Source organism: Crocuta crocuta, unplaced genomic scaffold (assembly GCF_008692635.1).
Source record: "Crocuta crocuta isolate KB4526 unplaced genomic scaffold, BGI_CrCroc_1.0 scaffold132, whole genome shotgun sequence".
NCBI classification, from domain to species: Eukaryota; Metazoa; Chordata; class Mammalia; order Carnivora; family Hyaenidae; genus Crocuta; species Crocuta crocuta.
Window position 1 is genome coordinate 3,321,344 of NW_027528611.1, and position 15,501 is coordinate 3,336,844.

Sequence of the window (15,501 nt, forward strand, 5' to 3'; positions counted from 1 at the left end):
ATCACCGTGGAGAGAGGCAAAGAGGCACCCCCAGTCCCTGCGATGCTGCCATGCAGGAGGAGTGAAACTCAAAGACTTCTTTCCATCAGGTCTCTTCTCCTGCATCCCTCCCTTCTCACCAGGGCTGGGCTGGTCTATCAACACACTTCTCACTAGGGGCCAGCAGTGGCTTTGGGATTCCACAGCACGATCTGAGACACCTTGGTGGGCATCCCCAGAGCTGCGGCTTCAGCACCAGAGCAGCCGAGTCATCTTGGCAAAGGCACCTCCTACCCCCACGCCAATGCGGGGCTTTGCCCACTTGGAGCAGCTGACCATGTGCAGTGTGTGGATATGGAGGTGGTCAGGCCTAGAAGGGCTCTCTAGCACACGAGGGAAGGTACAAAAAACCAGAACTCCCCCCAGTCAGCCATGCTAATGCCTGAGAGCCGACCAGAGCCTGGCAGCAGTGGTCCTACTGGTGCTCTTTGGCCGCCAGCAGCCCACCTGCTCATTTGTGGGCAGGAAGTCACTCACAGCTGCTCAGGGCTTTTTCTTTCCTACATCCAGGCCTCCTCTCACCTGTGCCCCTGGTGGGCCAGGCCCACCGGTCTGGCACTGAGGCTCAATGGGGTTGTGCCAGGGACACAGGGCTAAGAGCCTGATTTGACCAGCCCTGGAACCAGGGCCCAAAGCTGAAAGGAGGGAGGGAGGGACCCAGGTGGAAACTTGGAACTTTTATTAAATACTCATTCACCCATTTGCCACCACCAACCAGAGCAGGAAAAAAAAAAATATCAAAATGGAATTTTAAAAAACCAAACCAAACAAATGAAACCCAATCCCCAGTATGTACAAGGCCACTCCCTGCCTCTCTGCCACAGACAGGACAGGGGCAGCCGGGGGTGGGTGGGGCTGGGCACCTTTTCTCCAGCCACAGGCCCCTGAGCAATTCTGACTACAGTGGCAGGAAGTCCCTGCTGCCAAGTGGCCAGGCATCCTGGCAGGCCTCAGGGAGGTGGTTATTGCTGGGAGGAGCAGGGCTGGGCCTGCTCTGCCCCTACTGGGCTGAAGAGCTTGTCTGCCCCTTCCCCTGGTGGGCAGTGACCAGTCAGAATATAGGACCAGTCCGCACAGCAGTCCCAATTGCCACCTGAGAAGGGGAGTAGACTGAGGGTAGGAAAGGTGCTCTCTGGAGGAAGGAGAGTGGCACCCAGCTGATTCTGAGGGGAGGATGCCCCAGTGCAGCCCGGTGATCAGCTCGTCCTCTTTAGCTCCTGAGGATGACACACTCCCCCGATTCCAGCTGTCTGGACTTCCTCTTGGGCAGGGCCCCCAGACCCTTCTGTGAGGCTGTCTTCCTGTCTCCTTCTCACCCTAGAGACCTGTGTGGCCACCTTCTGTGTGTCAGCCACAGCCTGGGCCCTTGGAAGCAAGGATGCCTGTGTGGCATGGCACCTCCTCCAACACAGTGTGGGACCCAGCCCCCTGGGACTCAGCAGCCGTTCTCGGACTCTGTCGCCTCCAAGGTGACGGCCCCTTGCTGCATGGCAGCGGTAGCCACGCTGATGGCCTCCTCTAAGGTCTGTTGCTCCTCCAGCTGTGGAGAAGGGGGTAGAGAAGGAAGGAGAAAGTGAGACACTTCCCACTAGAGTCTAGTGCTATTAAGTATGTGGTCTACTTTTCTGAATCCCCTCCATCCATCTAGTGCCACATCCTGAGCAGTTAGTAGGGCCCCAGTTAACAGGAAGTTCACTGACAAAGAGTCCTAGTAGGCTAGGCATGGCCAGGGAGACACAGAATGGTCCATGGTCAGAGTTGGCCCTGGTCACAGAAGGGAATGACAGGCTGGAGGGGACCTTACTCATCATCTACTTTAGCCCCGCTTATTTTCCTGATGAAGAAACGGACACACCAAGAGACGAAGGGTTTAGACCACCACGCGTGTTTCCACTGAAATTATTCTGTAGGCCAGAGGGGCCTTCACCACTCTGCTTCAGTCAAGAAAGAGCCTGAGACAGGTGTGTAGATGTACGCAGAAAGGGATTTATCTTCTGAAATAAGCTCTCTTTGAGCTGAATGCCCTTCTCTTCAACATCTCCATCTCATTCACTTCCATCCCATCCTATTCCTTTCTCAGGGTATGGGACCTCTACACCCACCTGCACGGCAATGTGTGTTCCGTTGGCTGTGGCCAGCAGTGCCACCTGTTGGTGATGAAGGGATGCTACACTAGAGTCTTCGGCCACCACGGTCCCAGAGGTAATGATTGTAACCTGAAATATAAAAGAAGGTTTTCCTAACCCACCTACATTACTCTCCGTTCCCCCAATCCAAATGAAAATCCCTTTGAGCCAGGTGGCTAGGAACAAGCCAGAAGGGGATGGATACAACCATTATTGGTCAGATTAATTAACATGGGGCTCAGGGCTTAGTGAGATGGTACTGTTCTCTAACTTAGAGCCAACTTAATTTAGGGATTTTGAATCATAGGTTAGAGCTGTAAAAGGCCCAGAGATAATTTAATCCTGTCATTTGAAAATGGACTGGTCCATGGAAAAGTGACTTGCCCATGGTAGCAAAGCAAAGTAGAGGTAGATCAAGATTTAGAAACTGTCTCATGACCCCAGTGAAATGCTTTTCAAAAGAAGAGTTGCCGATAGATAGTTCAGGGGAGCTGTGGGGTGAGTCCTGGTCCTGTAAACAAGGCTAGCCTAGATCAGCCTGCACTGTAACGACCACCCCGCACGAAGGAAGGACAAGAGAACAAGAAACCCCAAGCAAACCGCCTGGTCATACGGGCTGCGTCTGCGTGCCATCAGCGCTGACCATGGTGACTGTGTGTGTGCCAGAGGTGGCAAGGTCATCGTCCTCACTGGGTATGGTGAGGGTGGTGCTGCTGTGCTGGGTCACCATGCTGATCGCACTTCCCAGGGCCTGCAGGTCTTCTGGGGACAGGCTGACCTGAAGATGGGAAGGAAGATGAGTGGGGAGTGCAGCTCCCAAAGACAGGAGTGCACTTGACGGTGAGGGTGCTGACAAGGGTCATGTTATGTTGCTGGCTAGAAACTCTAGCTTCCAGACCCCACGCCATGATCTGGCCCCCACATCAACATGCCTCTCTTGAGAAGGACATCCAGGTGTCTCACTCAGACAATCAGGACCTATCAGCCTTCAGGTAAAGGGGAAGCTACTAACTGCTCTAGAAGTTCCAGTGGCTGAGGTGAAAGCATGAGAAGGGGCTGCCTTACAAGACTGGGTACCCTCAGCCTCAGCTCCCTGAGAATCACTAGGCTAAAAAGAGAAACTGGGTAGAGGTGGGGCTGTCAAAACTTCCAGACTCCTCAGAGACAGAGAGTACCAACCAGAGTGGCCCACCCCACCCCTACCCCAACGCCTGTACCTGCTGGGCACCGTCCTGAGTGATCAGAGCCACCTGGGGGGCCCCGTCCTCCTCAGTCACCATGGCCACTTGGGCTGGGATGTCATCACCCTCTTCTTTCACCTCCGAAAGGTAAGCAATGCGGGGTCGTTTGGGTGGCGGGCTCTCCTCGGCTGCGCACGCGGCTAGGAGAGGAAAGCCCAGGCTGACACCTGCTACCAGGTGGCCACGGGAGGCCTGTCTTGTCCCCACTCTCACCTCCTGCCCAGGCCCCTCACCCTCGAGCTGCTGTTGCTCATAAAGGGCCTGCTCACTCTCCTCCGTGGCCTCCAGCTCGCCGTGGGCGCTGCGTTTGTGCATGGCCAGGGTGGAGGTCTGCCGGTAGGTCTTGCCGCAGGTGCTGCAGGTGTACGGCTTGCAGTGTGTGTGCACCACGTGGTGCTTATACAGGCTCGAGTACTCGGTGAAGCGCTTCCCACAGCCTGGTACCGTGCAAACGTATGGCTTCTCCCCTGGGGACACTGAGCTGTGAGGGGGGTGGGAACTGGGGCTGGCAAGGGGAAAGCTAAGGGGATGGGGGTGGGAGACAGGGCTGGTGGAGCGGGAGCCAGGGGGAGGGAGAGGCACTGACACCCAGGATTCTGAAAAGACATGGCTGGGGATGATGGCCAGTGGAACACAGAGGGGACAGGAGTGTGGGACCACTGAGCCCAGAGATGAGGTGGGGAGAAAATGGGGAGATGAGGGAAGGCTGGGCAAGTGAAGGGACTCGCGGGGGCTGCTAGGGGCTTGGAAAGTTGAAGGCTGTCAACAGAAGAGGGAGGAGATGGGGGGTGACTGATGTTATCAGGTGTGATGGGGGAGTGAGGGGAGATGTGGCTGAGAGGTGACACAGAAGGCCGGATGAGGGATGTGACACTGGGGAGGGTGAGGATACACAGGAGTCATACGGACAGTGGAGGTGAGGCGCTAAGGGTGACATCTCACTCTGCTTGTCCCCCCTCATGCCTGACCCTGGCCTTTCCTGAGATCTCAGGTGTGGGGAGCAGGCAGGGAGCTGAGAGCCAGCTGCAGGTTGGGCCTAACCAGAAAGGGAGGAACCGTTCACTCACAGTGAGACCGTGGCTCTGGAGATATGGCCAGAACCACAGAACCCCCTCTCCCTGCCATGGGCCAGCAGAAGGGCCCTGGGCTAGGAGCCAAGACCATGGCTCAGGTCAGAAAGCCTACGACTGAGGGGGCTGGGGCCTCCAAAGGGGTGCTTCTCGCATGCCAGCTGGCCCACCTGTGTGGATGCGCACGTGATTCTTGTAGTTGGTGGCGCTGGTGAAGCCGCGGCCGCAGTGGGGCTCGGGGCAGGTGTAGGGCCGCTCGCCTGTGTGGGTGCGCACATGTACCTTGCGGATGTTTGATGTGGTAAAGGAGCGGCCACAGCCCTCGAAGGGGCACCGGAACGGGCGTTCACCTGTGGAAATGGGGTGTGTGAGGGGGACTGGCTCAGGAAGGGAGGTGCTGCCAGAGTGAGGAGCTCCAGGTCCAAGTATGAACAGGGCAGGGCCCGGCCTACCGGTGTGGGTCCGGACGTGCTTCTGTAGATCTCCTGAGGTCTTGAAGGCCTTGCTGCACAGCTCCTCTGGGCACTTATATGGCTTCTCACCAGTGTGGGTGCGCACATGGCTCTTCAGTCCGTATCCTGTCCGCATGTGGGAGGGAGGGATGAGAAAAGTGCTCTGTGGGGCCTCACCCCCTCATTATCCTAATTCAGGGATTGTCCATCTTTTTTTTTTTTTTTTTAATATTTAGTTAATTTTGAGAGAGAGAGAGACAAAGCAGGAGTGGGGGAGGAACAGAGAGAGAGGGAGACAGAATCTGAAGCAGGCTCCAGGCTCTGGGCTGTCAGCACAGAGTCCGATGCAGGACTCAAACCCACAAACTGTGAGATCATGACCTGAGTCGAAGTTGGCTGCTTAACCAACTGAGCCATCCAGGTGCCGCAGGGATTTTCCATCTTAAGGCCTGCTCCAGACCTTCTCAGGCACAAGAAGCCTATGTCAACCTCTATCCCAGCCCAGCCTGGGCACATAAGAGGGGCTGGAAAAGCCCACATTTTTCCTCTCCAGGGCAGCGAGTACCAGTCTAGAACAAGGGTCTGAGAGCTACGACTAAAGGTTTCAGAGGGAAAATGTAGCCCGGAGAGATGCAATGGCCCAAATACCCCGCAGCTGAAGCAAGAGGTGGAGTCTCTCTACCAAGCTCCCAGGCTCCTTTTGCTGGCCTGGCTTATGCCGCCTCTCACTTCCGTAACCGGGCTTCTTCCAGAGACAGCACCCTGCAAGGCAGGGTGCTCTGACAGCAGTCTCTCTGGGAAGGCCGGAAATTCCCAAAGTGAATCTAGAACTCTCTGTCCTCAATGGGAAGGAGTCCACTTTTAGTCTTCTTCCAGGTAGGTTACCTGTGGCAAAGGCCTTTCCGCAGCTGGGGAAATCACATCTGTACGGACGGTCACCCGTGTGAGCTCTTTCATGCACCTGTGAGGACAAGCAACCGTGGGACTCAGAGGGATGAGGGTAGGAAGGTGCTCTTCAGTTTTCTTTAGGGCTCAGAGCATCCGTACTGGCCACTGCCTTTACTTTGCCTCTTTAGCTGAGAGGCCACCTCCTCCAGAGGGCACTCCCTGATTCTCTTCCTTCCTGCACATGTGTGTCATAGGCCCCTGGGCCGACATTTCTGTACACTCATCCCTTCCTTCCAGTAGCCAGTGAGCAACTTGAGAGCAGAGACAGTTCTAGTTAGCACAGGAAGGCTGAAAGCTGTGTGTGACAACCTTACCTTTAAGTGGTGAGCAGTAGTATAGAGACGCCCACAGCCCTTGTAGCCACAGCGGAATGCTCTGTCCCCAACCTGCTGTCCTTTGCCGTTATGGGGAGCCTGGCTGTCATGCAGAACCTGAGGGAAAAAAATCTTGAGGTTCCTAGATGTCTTCTCTCTCCTCAATGATGAGAGGGAAGAGGTGGGATACAGGGCCCAGCTGATGGCTCACAACCCTATAAGCAGGGTTAAACCTGCCAGAGGAGAAGTGGTGAGGGCCAGTCACCACCCATCTCTAATAGAGGGAGGGCTAAATGTCACAGGGGCCATGACAGCTATGGAAGAAAGAGCATCCCCTAGATAGCTAGGTGAGGTGGCCTTTCAGGCCACCCCTGAGAGAGGCTGAGATCCAGCAGCCCCCACTTCTGACCACACATACCTAGGAGGTCACAGCTCTGGACACTGTTATCCTCTGATGGGAGGAGACCCCTCCCTCCCGGTGGGAAACCTGTGCTCGGAACGGGCATTCACAAGGGGGCCTGCTCTGGGGATGAGCCCACTTGGGCTTACCAGAGTGCGGTGACCACAAGCAGCAAACTAGAGGCACCCAGGTCAGGGGCCTGAGGGTCCTCACCAGGAGTCTAAGCTCTAACTACAAACCCTGGCTGATGGGCAAGTCTTTCCCTGTCAGGTCTGCCGGGAACATTGCCAAAGCCACCTGCTTCACATCAGCCTTGGGCCTCAGGGAACCCTCACTGCTCTTCCACTTTCCTGGGCCAGGTCCTGTGGGGAGTGTCCTTTAGTCTTTATGGGACACTTTGGCCTTCCCAGGAGCTCTTGAAACAGAACTCTGGAAGTCATGGGGAGTACAGGGCAAATTGGTGAGGCCAAATTCACGGCAATGTCTGTCTAGCCAGCTCCAGATCAGGGGGTCAAGCGGCTGACAAAATTTCACGGACACTTAAACAGCTGGTGAGTGGCGGGGGAGTGTCATAGGCAGCCAGGCCTGCTTGGCGGGCTAACCCACTCAAGTGTTTGGATTTCCCATGTCTCACTTGCTCTTGAGGGAATCAAGGACATTCGGGGTTGGAAGTGACCTCTGAGGTCATCTAGTTCTGTCTCATCCTCTCAGAGGAACAAGCTGAGGCCTAGGAGTGGAATGACTTGCTCAAGTCAGACTAGGCAGAGGCAGAGCCATCATGGATCTCAGGGCTCATGACTCAAAGCCCAGCTGTCTTTCTAACAGCAGCAAATCTCAAATATGGCTTCTAAAATACACTACAATGGACAGTGGCAGGAATGGGTATAGCCCTAAGTGGTCTGCTCTAAACTTTTGTGTTTCGTTTTGAAAAGACAAGAGAATTTCTTCTCCTCTAACACAGCCACCTAATTTTATCATAAAAACAACCCGCCCCGGGCCTTGGGAAACACTAGTGCTCCAAGGAGCCCCACTGTGTCCCCCCTGAGGCTCTACCAGAGGCTGTACCCCGGTTTGGCATGCTCAGAGATCTCTGTGCCCTCTTCCCCCATGGGGAGGACCCTAGCTCCCACGGAGAGAGCACAGACTGGTGACATTAGGAGAGCCAAGATCCTTTTCTCTTGCAGCTAAGCTACTGTGTGGGCCTTGTGTTCCAAGAAGCTCAGGTGCTCTGCTACATCTGGCCTCATCATTGCCTACTGAGGTTATTTTCCCAAGTGGCTAAGTGAGTTGCAGAGACAAAATAAGCACAAGAACATCTGAATTCAGTGGCCTGGAAAACTAAGAAGAGTCACTGGCAAGGGCATTCTTAGCACAGAGGATTATTACAACAGCAAAAGTGAAGCAGGATCTAAATTGCCAGCGGAGAGACGGCACCGATGTCAGAGGCCTTCCCTCTGCAGAGACATCATAAGCCAGGGTGGGCATCAGCAGCTGTGTGGTCCCACGTCATGCATACGCTGGACAGTGCCGTGAGAGAGGAGTCGGGGGAGGCAGAGTGGAGGGACAAAGGGAGTAGCTCAGGCCACGCCCAAGCACAGGATGGCCCTTGTCCCCTCGAGTGGTGGCTGTTTGGGCCGAGGGAGTGGACGGGCAGTGTCGGGCTCTGCGAGCTCACCTTGCTTGCATACTGCTCCAGCGCCACCACTGTGTCTGCACTGAAGCCCTCGTCATCCTCTGCGGCCAGGTCCTCCAAGCCCACCTCCGTCTGCACGGCCAGGATGGCGCTGTCTGACGGCACAGCCACAGGGTGGTGAATGTAGGCAGTGGAGCCATCTTCCAGCTGGACGGCCTCCAGGGCACTGGGGTCATAGCCCTCTGCAGGGAACACGCGGTTAGCCTAGATGCCACACAAGGGCAAGAGATACAGCTGGGACCCTGGCTTTAAAGTAACGAGAGGTACATATACCAAGGAAGGTTTCAGCATCTCCTGGTCCCTCAGCTTCCTGATTCCTTCTGGCTGGCTCTCCTTCTGGGGCCACCTCTCCTGGGGACAAGGTCTCCTTTGGGGCACTGACTGGGAACTCACAAGCTCCACGAGGACCCGAGGGGACCATCATCATCTTGACCTAGATGACCCCGAGAACCTCCTAACTGGTGGCCCGTCACCTCCCCTAATTCCCTCCAGGCAGCACAGCATCCAGAGGGATCTCTGCAGGACACATATGAGATCATGTTACCTGATGGTTCAACCACTTCCCACTGGTCTCAGGATAAAGACCAACAACAAAGCCCCTGTCTTGACACTCAAGCCCCAGTGCACTGGGCCCCGCCCCTCTTCTCTTACCCATCCCGCCCCACCCCACCTTCTGGCCCTTAGCAGTTCCTTCAAACGTGACATTCTTCCTCCTCCCATCTCTGAGCCTCACACGCTGTTCCTTCCTTCTCTTGGGAGTACGGAACCCTCCCTGTCACCCCTCTTCCCCCAGTTAAGTCCACCCTTCAGCCCTCAGCCCAAGCCTTACTTCCTCACAGGAGCCCTCCCTGAGCTGGACCTCCACTTGGGGTGACCAACATGGTCATCAGTGATGGCATGTCTCACTTCTGTTTCCTCCACTAGACTCTAGAAGAGCAGGGACTGTGTCTGCCTTAGTCCTCTCTTGTACACTGTACACCTAGCACAATGCCCAGCATGTAGTACTTACTCAAGAAACTACTTGTGGAAGGAATAAACCATTATTCCTCATTACCTTCGAGGCTTCAGGTTTTTTTTTTTTAATTGTTTAATGTTTATTTATTTTTGAGACAGAGTGTGAGCAGGGGAGGGGCAGAGAGAGAGGGAGACACAGAATCGGAAGTAGGTTCCAGGCTCTGAGCTAGCTGTCAGCACAGAGCCCAACACAGGGCTCGATCTCACAAACTACAAGATCATGACCTGAGCTGAAGTTATCTGTTTAACCAGCTGAGCCACCCAGGCACCCCAAGAGGCTTTAGTCTTAGATGTCAGTTAAGTTTTTATTCTGGGTCTTGGATCATGTCCTCAGGTCCTGTTTAAAGCCCTAACACTTTGTGGCTGTGCTAGAGCCAAAGCTGCCATTGAGACCCATGCTATTGAGCCCCAAGGCTCAGTTTCCCAAAGGCAGAAACAGCCGCTGATACAGTCTGGACCAGGGAAGGCAGGTGAGCCAGCCATTCCAGGTGAGATTGGGACCACAGTTCCCATGTCTATGCCCCGACCTCTGCCAGTTCTGCCTCCCTTCCTTCCTGCCAGTCACGATGACTGTGATCCCACCTTTGGGTGTGCGGTGTATGTAGGCCATGCTGCCATCTTCCAGCTGCACAGGCTGTCCATCCTCAAAGGAAAGAGGTTCTGTAACGAGAGCAATGCTTGCCTTTCTCTGGAGCTTGGTGCCTGGGAGGGGTCCTTCAGTGGGGGCTGCCTGGCCTCCCTCCATCAGGTAGGAGGGCCTTGGGGTGCTCTCACCTTTCTGCACCGTCACTTGGTGAATGTATGCGGTGGTCCCATCCTCGAGCTGGATCACCTGCCCTTCAAGCAGCTTCTCTCCTGTGAAGGTGGAAATGGAGAGAAACAGATCAGGCCCCGAAGAGGCTGGAGGAATACCTGCCTGCTTCTAGAAGAGGCCTGTCTGAGGCACAGTCTGTCTGTCTAAGCACAGGTGACATGTTCCATGTCCCCTGCTCCCTGCCCTGCTCCCCAAATGTACTAGACGTGAAGACATCTCACCATGAGGAGCCCTACAGCTCCCAACAGAATCCTTTCCTCTCACTCAAGGAGGGGCAACTTCATTCATTATTCTATCCGTGCCTGGTGAAGTGGGGACTCCCAACCTAGTAGTAAGTTGCTGAGGCTGATCTAGAGAACAAAGAATGCCCTGGAATCTGGAAAGACCTCAACAGGTAAAAATTCAGTACTCAGATTAACAAATCAAAATATATTCCTTGTCTCCCACTGTAGCAGCATGCCCAGAACTAGACCTTCTAATAAGACAGTATAGCTTAGTGGTTAAAAGCAAGTGGCTCTGGGGCCACCTGGGTGGCTAAGTCGGTTAAGAATCCGACTCTTGGTTTTGGCTCAGGTCATGATGTGGTTTGTGGGTTTAAGCCCTGAGTGAGACACTGTACTGATAACGTGAGGGCTGCTTGGGATGCTCTCTCTCCCTTTCTCTCTCTGCCCCTCCCCCGCTCATGCGTACTCATGGGCATGTACATGTGCGTGCACACTCTCTCTCAAAATAAAGAAAAAAAAAAACCAAATAGCTCTGGAACTGTCCAGGCCTCCTGGGTTTGGATTTCAGCGTTGCCTCTTAATAGCTTAATAGCTGTGTGTTCTCTGACAGCTTATTTAACCTCCCTGTGCCTTAGTTTCCTTCTCTTAAAATGAAGATTAAGAACTGTGTCTTTACTGGGTTGCTATAAGGGTTAAATGAGTTAATGAATATCAGAAGTGACCGGAATGTGGTCAGCTGTCAATAAGCCTGCTTTTATGATCATAAACCCGACCTGCATTTTTGACGGAATAGAAGATCAAGCAACAGGAAGCTACATGTGAATGTAGCTGTCATGCTACTGCATATCCTCTAGGTCTTATTCCACTGCTGCTGTGGGGAATGTCTCCTTCATTCACCTCTGACATTTTTTCTTCTTTTTTCAAGTAAGCTTCACGTCCAGTGTGGAGCCCAATGTGGGGCTTGAACCCACCACCCTGAGATCAAGAGTTGGACGGGTAACTGACTGAGTCATCCAGGCGCCCTGACCTCTGATATTTTCATTTCAATTTTCTAATTAAGAAAAAAAATTGACTCACCTAAGGCAACCAGCAAGCAGTATAGAATGTAACAAGACTCCAGAGTTCCTGAGATACTTCCCTTGTTATCTCAGATCCTTACTGGGGAGAACCCCTAAGAGCAACAGACTCTTCTGTTTAGAGTAGAATTAGGCCTCTCCTCACATCCAGTGAATTTCCAAGGGGATGAGGGGGAAAAGAGTGAGAAAGGGAAGAAGGGAGAGGGAAGAGTTCGTGCCAAATGGTCTGTTTACTCCTTTCTTCCCAAGTTTCAGGTTTCGGGATTTGAGCTCTTATGATGTGGGAAAAGCACCAGGCAGCTGCTTCTGGCCCAACTCTCTGCTGCCTCCCCCCTCAGAAGAATCCCCAAAGTTGCCTCCACACCAAGTCTTCTCGGGTCAGTAACTGAGAGTTCCACAAGCCAGCCAAAGGAAGGTAAGGCAGACACAAAGGTAAGATGTAGCAGAGAGGCAGTTAGGGCGAGGGAGTGGGATCCCCCACTTCCCTCCCACCAGCAAGCCATGGGCTTCCCCGCATTTAACACTGTATCTGTCATGGCAAGGGCACTGCACTTGGGGTTCTGAGAGCATTCACAGAACTTCTGCTAGTACAGTGGCTATTGCTTCAAGGCAGGAGACAAAAGGCTGAGGAGAGTTATCTGAGGAAAGGTTTCAACCTGGAATCACCTGTCATACCAGAGACGACAATGGGGAGAGGCAGGTGGGGAGAGCAGTTCACATCCCACCTCACATCCCATTATGGAGAGGTGACCATATGCCCCTGTTTGCCTGGAATGGGTCCAGTGCATTCTTATTCATAGCTAACTCTTCCACTATCAAAAGTGTTGGGCCTGAATATCACGTTTTAACTCCTCTGTTAATTACAGATGAGTCTCATAAAATTTTAGGGCTTCCTGCTGCCTTAGCTGGACTCACAAAGAGCTGCCCGCCAACAAAGATGAAACCACCCTGGTCGAGAGATTCAGAGGAGCTCACCAGGGAGAAAGAGGCCTTTTAGAACAGTGTGGTTCTGGCTCCAGAAGGCCAGCTCTGCCCTCAGGAGCGTGCAGTCTGTTGGGTGTGAGTCTGTGTGCACACACTGCGGCACCATGCAGGAGCCAGAGAACAGGGATGGGAGAAAGATATAAATGGGGACGTGGGGGAGGCAGAGAGACCCGGACATAAGGAAAGAGGGTGGCTTTCTCAGGCCAAGTGTGGCCACTTGCTCTTTATTCATTCACTCGACCATTACTTCACAGCAGAAGACCAAGGCATGAGGAGTAACTGGGTCTGTGCAGCAGCCACGGCCATGTCTACACTCCCTAAGTTCTTCCATCCCACCGAGACCGCAGCGGAGGGCCAACACCTATGATGGGGAGTCTGAAAACACATGGTTTTGGGCTTCAAAAGCGTTCCAGGCACACCTAGGTGGCTCAGTCTGTTGCACGTTCGACTTTGGCTCAGGTCATGATCTCATAGTTGGTGGGTTCGAGCCCCACATTGGGCTCTGCACTGACAGCAGAGAGCCTGCTTGGGATTCTCTCTCTTCTTTCTCTGCCCCTCCCCCACTTGCACTTTCTCTCCCTCTCAAGATAAATAAATAAACTCTAAAAAAAAAGGTATTCCAGGGGTGCCTGGTTGGCTCAGTTGGTTGACTGTCCATCTTTGGCTCAGGTTACGATTTCACAGTTTGTGATTTCAGGCCCGCATCAGACTCTCTGCTGTGAGCACAGAGCCAACTTCAGATCCTCTGTCACCGTCTCTCTGCCTTTACTCTGCTTGTGCTTTCTTTCAAAATAGATAAACATTTAAAAAAAGAAAAGTATTACAGAGAAGTTCCACTTTCCAGAAAACAAAGCCAACCAGACCCACACATCACAGACAGCTCTTGACAAACAACCTTTCCAGAAGGCAACCCTTCCCCCCATATTGTTATATGGAAACAGCTTGCTGATGAGATTAAGGGGCCTCTTTGCCGTCATCAGGAAGCAGACAATTTAAAATAAAATTAACAATTTATCTGTACACTTGGAAACTAAAACACACTTTCACAATGTATTGAAATGAAGGAGTGTGATGTTGTAATGACAGTCCTTCATGAGGATGCTTACAGAGTCTAAATTTATTTTGGGACAGAGAGAAAGAGAGATAGAGAGAGAAAGAGGGAGAGAGCGGGCAAGTGGGGGAGGGGGAGAGAGAGAGCGAGACAATTCCAAGCAGACTCCATACTGTTAGTGCAGAGCCCAATGTCAGGCTCGAACTCACAAACCAGGAGATCATGACCTGAGTTGAGGTCAAGGGTCTGACACTTAATCGATTGAGCCACCCAGACACCCCAATCACAAAGTCTAGAAGAGGCAAAATAAAGGGTAGGAACGAGGCTATGTTTGCCCAGTGCTGTCCAAGGAGGACAGGCAGGCCATCTGGTGGGCACGAGAATGCCAGTGGGAAAGGAGGCCGTCATGACCGTGTGCATGGGCCCTGCCCTTCAGTGACAGTCAGTTCTCACTCCATGTCCACCTCAATTTTAAGTTCCTTGAGAATTAAATTTCAGGTGAATCTGAATTTCAGATAAACAATAAAGTCTTTTTTTAGTACTTAGTGTTATTTTACTATTTTTAAATATTTATTTATTTTTGAGAGAGAGAGAGTACACACACAAACAGGGGAGGGGGACAGAGGATCCAAAGTGGGCTCTGCACTGATAGCATAGAGCCTGATATGGGGCTTGAACTCCTTAACCATGAGATCATGGCCTGAGCTGAAGTTGGATGCTTAACCAACTGAGCCACCCAGGCGCCCCTATTTTACTATTTTTAGTATTCTGTCCCATGTTTATACATATCTATCCCATGTAGTATTTGGGACATACTTGTACTACCAAATTATTCATAGTTTATCTGCAATTCAAATTTTTTATTTTATTTTTTTAATGTTTTTATTTATTTTTGAGAGAGGGAGAGAAAGAGTGCGAGTTGAGGAGGAGCAGAGAGAGTGGGAGACATAATCTGATGCAGGCGCCAGGCTCTGAGCTGTCAGCACAGAGCCCCACATGGTGCTCAAACTCAGTGACCCACGAGATAATGACCTGATCCAAAGTCAGACACTCAACGACTGAGCTACCCAGGCACCCCTGTTTATCTGCAATTCAAATTCAACGGTATACTCTGTATTTTTATTCCTGGCAACCTGAGAGGGGCCTGAGGCATGAGATCTATGACTGGGTGTCCCCCTGTGTCTAACCTTGCTTGCAATAAAATAAACTGCTTCTAGAAAGCACTGAGAAACTGGACAGGAAATTATGTGAAGAGCAGGAAGTCCTAACCAGCCCTGTGTTCATCCATTTCCAGAAGTATTTATGAACCACTCTCCACATGTAAGGGATTCTGCCTTCCAGAGGTCTGGTTCCTGCAGCTGGGCTAGTCTCATTTCCTAGGCTGGCCTGCCTGGATGGCACTTTATTTTAAAGAGTTTCCTTTTTGTCAATCACCTCAAGAAACTCTCATGTAGAGTAGTTGTGGCATGCAGGTGGGAGGACAGAGTGGGGGTAAGACTCTTAGAAGGGGATGCTCCTCTCCAGCAGCTGGGGGACAGGGCAGGACTCTGAGGTACCTGGAAATACTCACCTTTGACAGCTTGCTGGACGTAGGCTGTCGTCCCATCACTGAGGGTCACCGTCTGCAGCCCCAAGCTCTCCATGGCAAACTACTACTCGTATACTCAGACATGAAGTTGGCTTCTGGCCAGCACCAAGAGCCAGAGCTGAGGTCAGAGATTTCCTTCTGGGTCACAAATCTGAGAAAATGGAGTGTCACATTATGAGTTGTATACCTTCCTCCTGCTACAAGGATCTACAAGGAAAGGGGGGATAAGGCCAGCCAAGAAGAAAAAGAGGTGAATTCTTCCAAGTATACAACCGTGTTGTTTTTTTATGAAGAAGGTTCAAAATATTCCTATTTAAGAATTCTTAAAGTTGGGCACACAACAGAAGCACACCAAACTGGTTGTAAAACCCACTTTTTTTTTTTTTTTGACGTTTACTTATTTTGAGAGAGGGAAAGTGTGAGTGGGGTTGCGGCAGAGAGAGGGGAGAGAGCAAGAATCCCAGGTA

General features: G+C 52.3%; 1 protein-coding gene across 6 annotated transcripts in view; it reads right to left on the reverse strand.

Annotated features, from left to right (window-relative positions):
* Nucleotides 1–703: 703 nt before the first annotated feature.
* The window catches only part of ZNF76 (zinc finger protein 76), a 33,941-nt gene continuing 19,143 nt past the window's right edge, over nt 704–15,501 (reverse strand). The window contains exons 2-14 of one of the 6 annotated variants that reach the window (XM_077754920.1): nt 15,017–15,185; nt 10,072–10,152; nt 9,880–9,957; nt 8,266–8,378; nt 6,191–6,307; nt 5,814–5,889; nt 4,929–5,054; nt 4,647–4,826; nt 3,640–3,873; nt 3,383–3,546; nt 2,779–2,943; nt 2,142–2,255; nt 704–1,579 (exon numbers count right to left, since the gene is read on the reverse strand). In XM_077754920.1, the coding sequence (XP_077611046.1) occupies nt 1,475–1,579; nt 2,142–2,255; nt 2,779–2,943; nt 3,383–3,546; nt 3,640–3,873; nt 4,647–4,826; nt 4,929–5,054; nt 5,814–5,889; nt 6,191–6,307; nt 8,266–8,378; nt 9,880–9,957; nt 10,072–10,152; nt 15,017–15,089 (1,626 nt within the window). In that variant the 5' untranslated portion in view covers nt 15,090–15,185 and the 3' untranslated portion in view covers nt 704–1,474. Of the gene's footprint in view, nt 1,580–2,141; nt 2,256–2,765; nt 2,944–3,382; nt 3,547–3,639; nt 3,874–4,646; nt 4,827–4,928; nt 5,055–5,813; nt 5,890–6,190; nt 6,308–8,265; nt 8,488–9,879; nt 9,958–10,071; nt 10,153–15,016; nt 15,186–15,501 lie in introns of those variants that run through there. The other 5 variants (XM_077754919.1, XM_077754918.1, XM_077754917.1 and 2 more) reach the window with 5 other exon arrangements.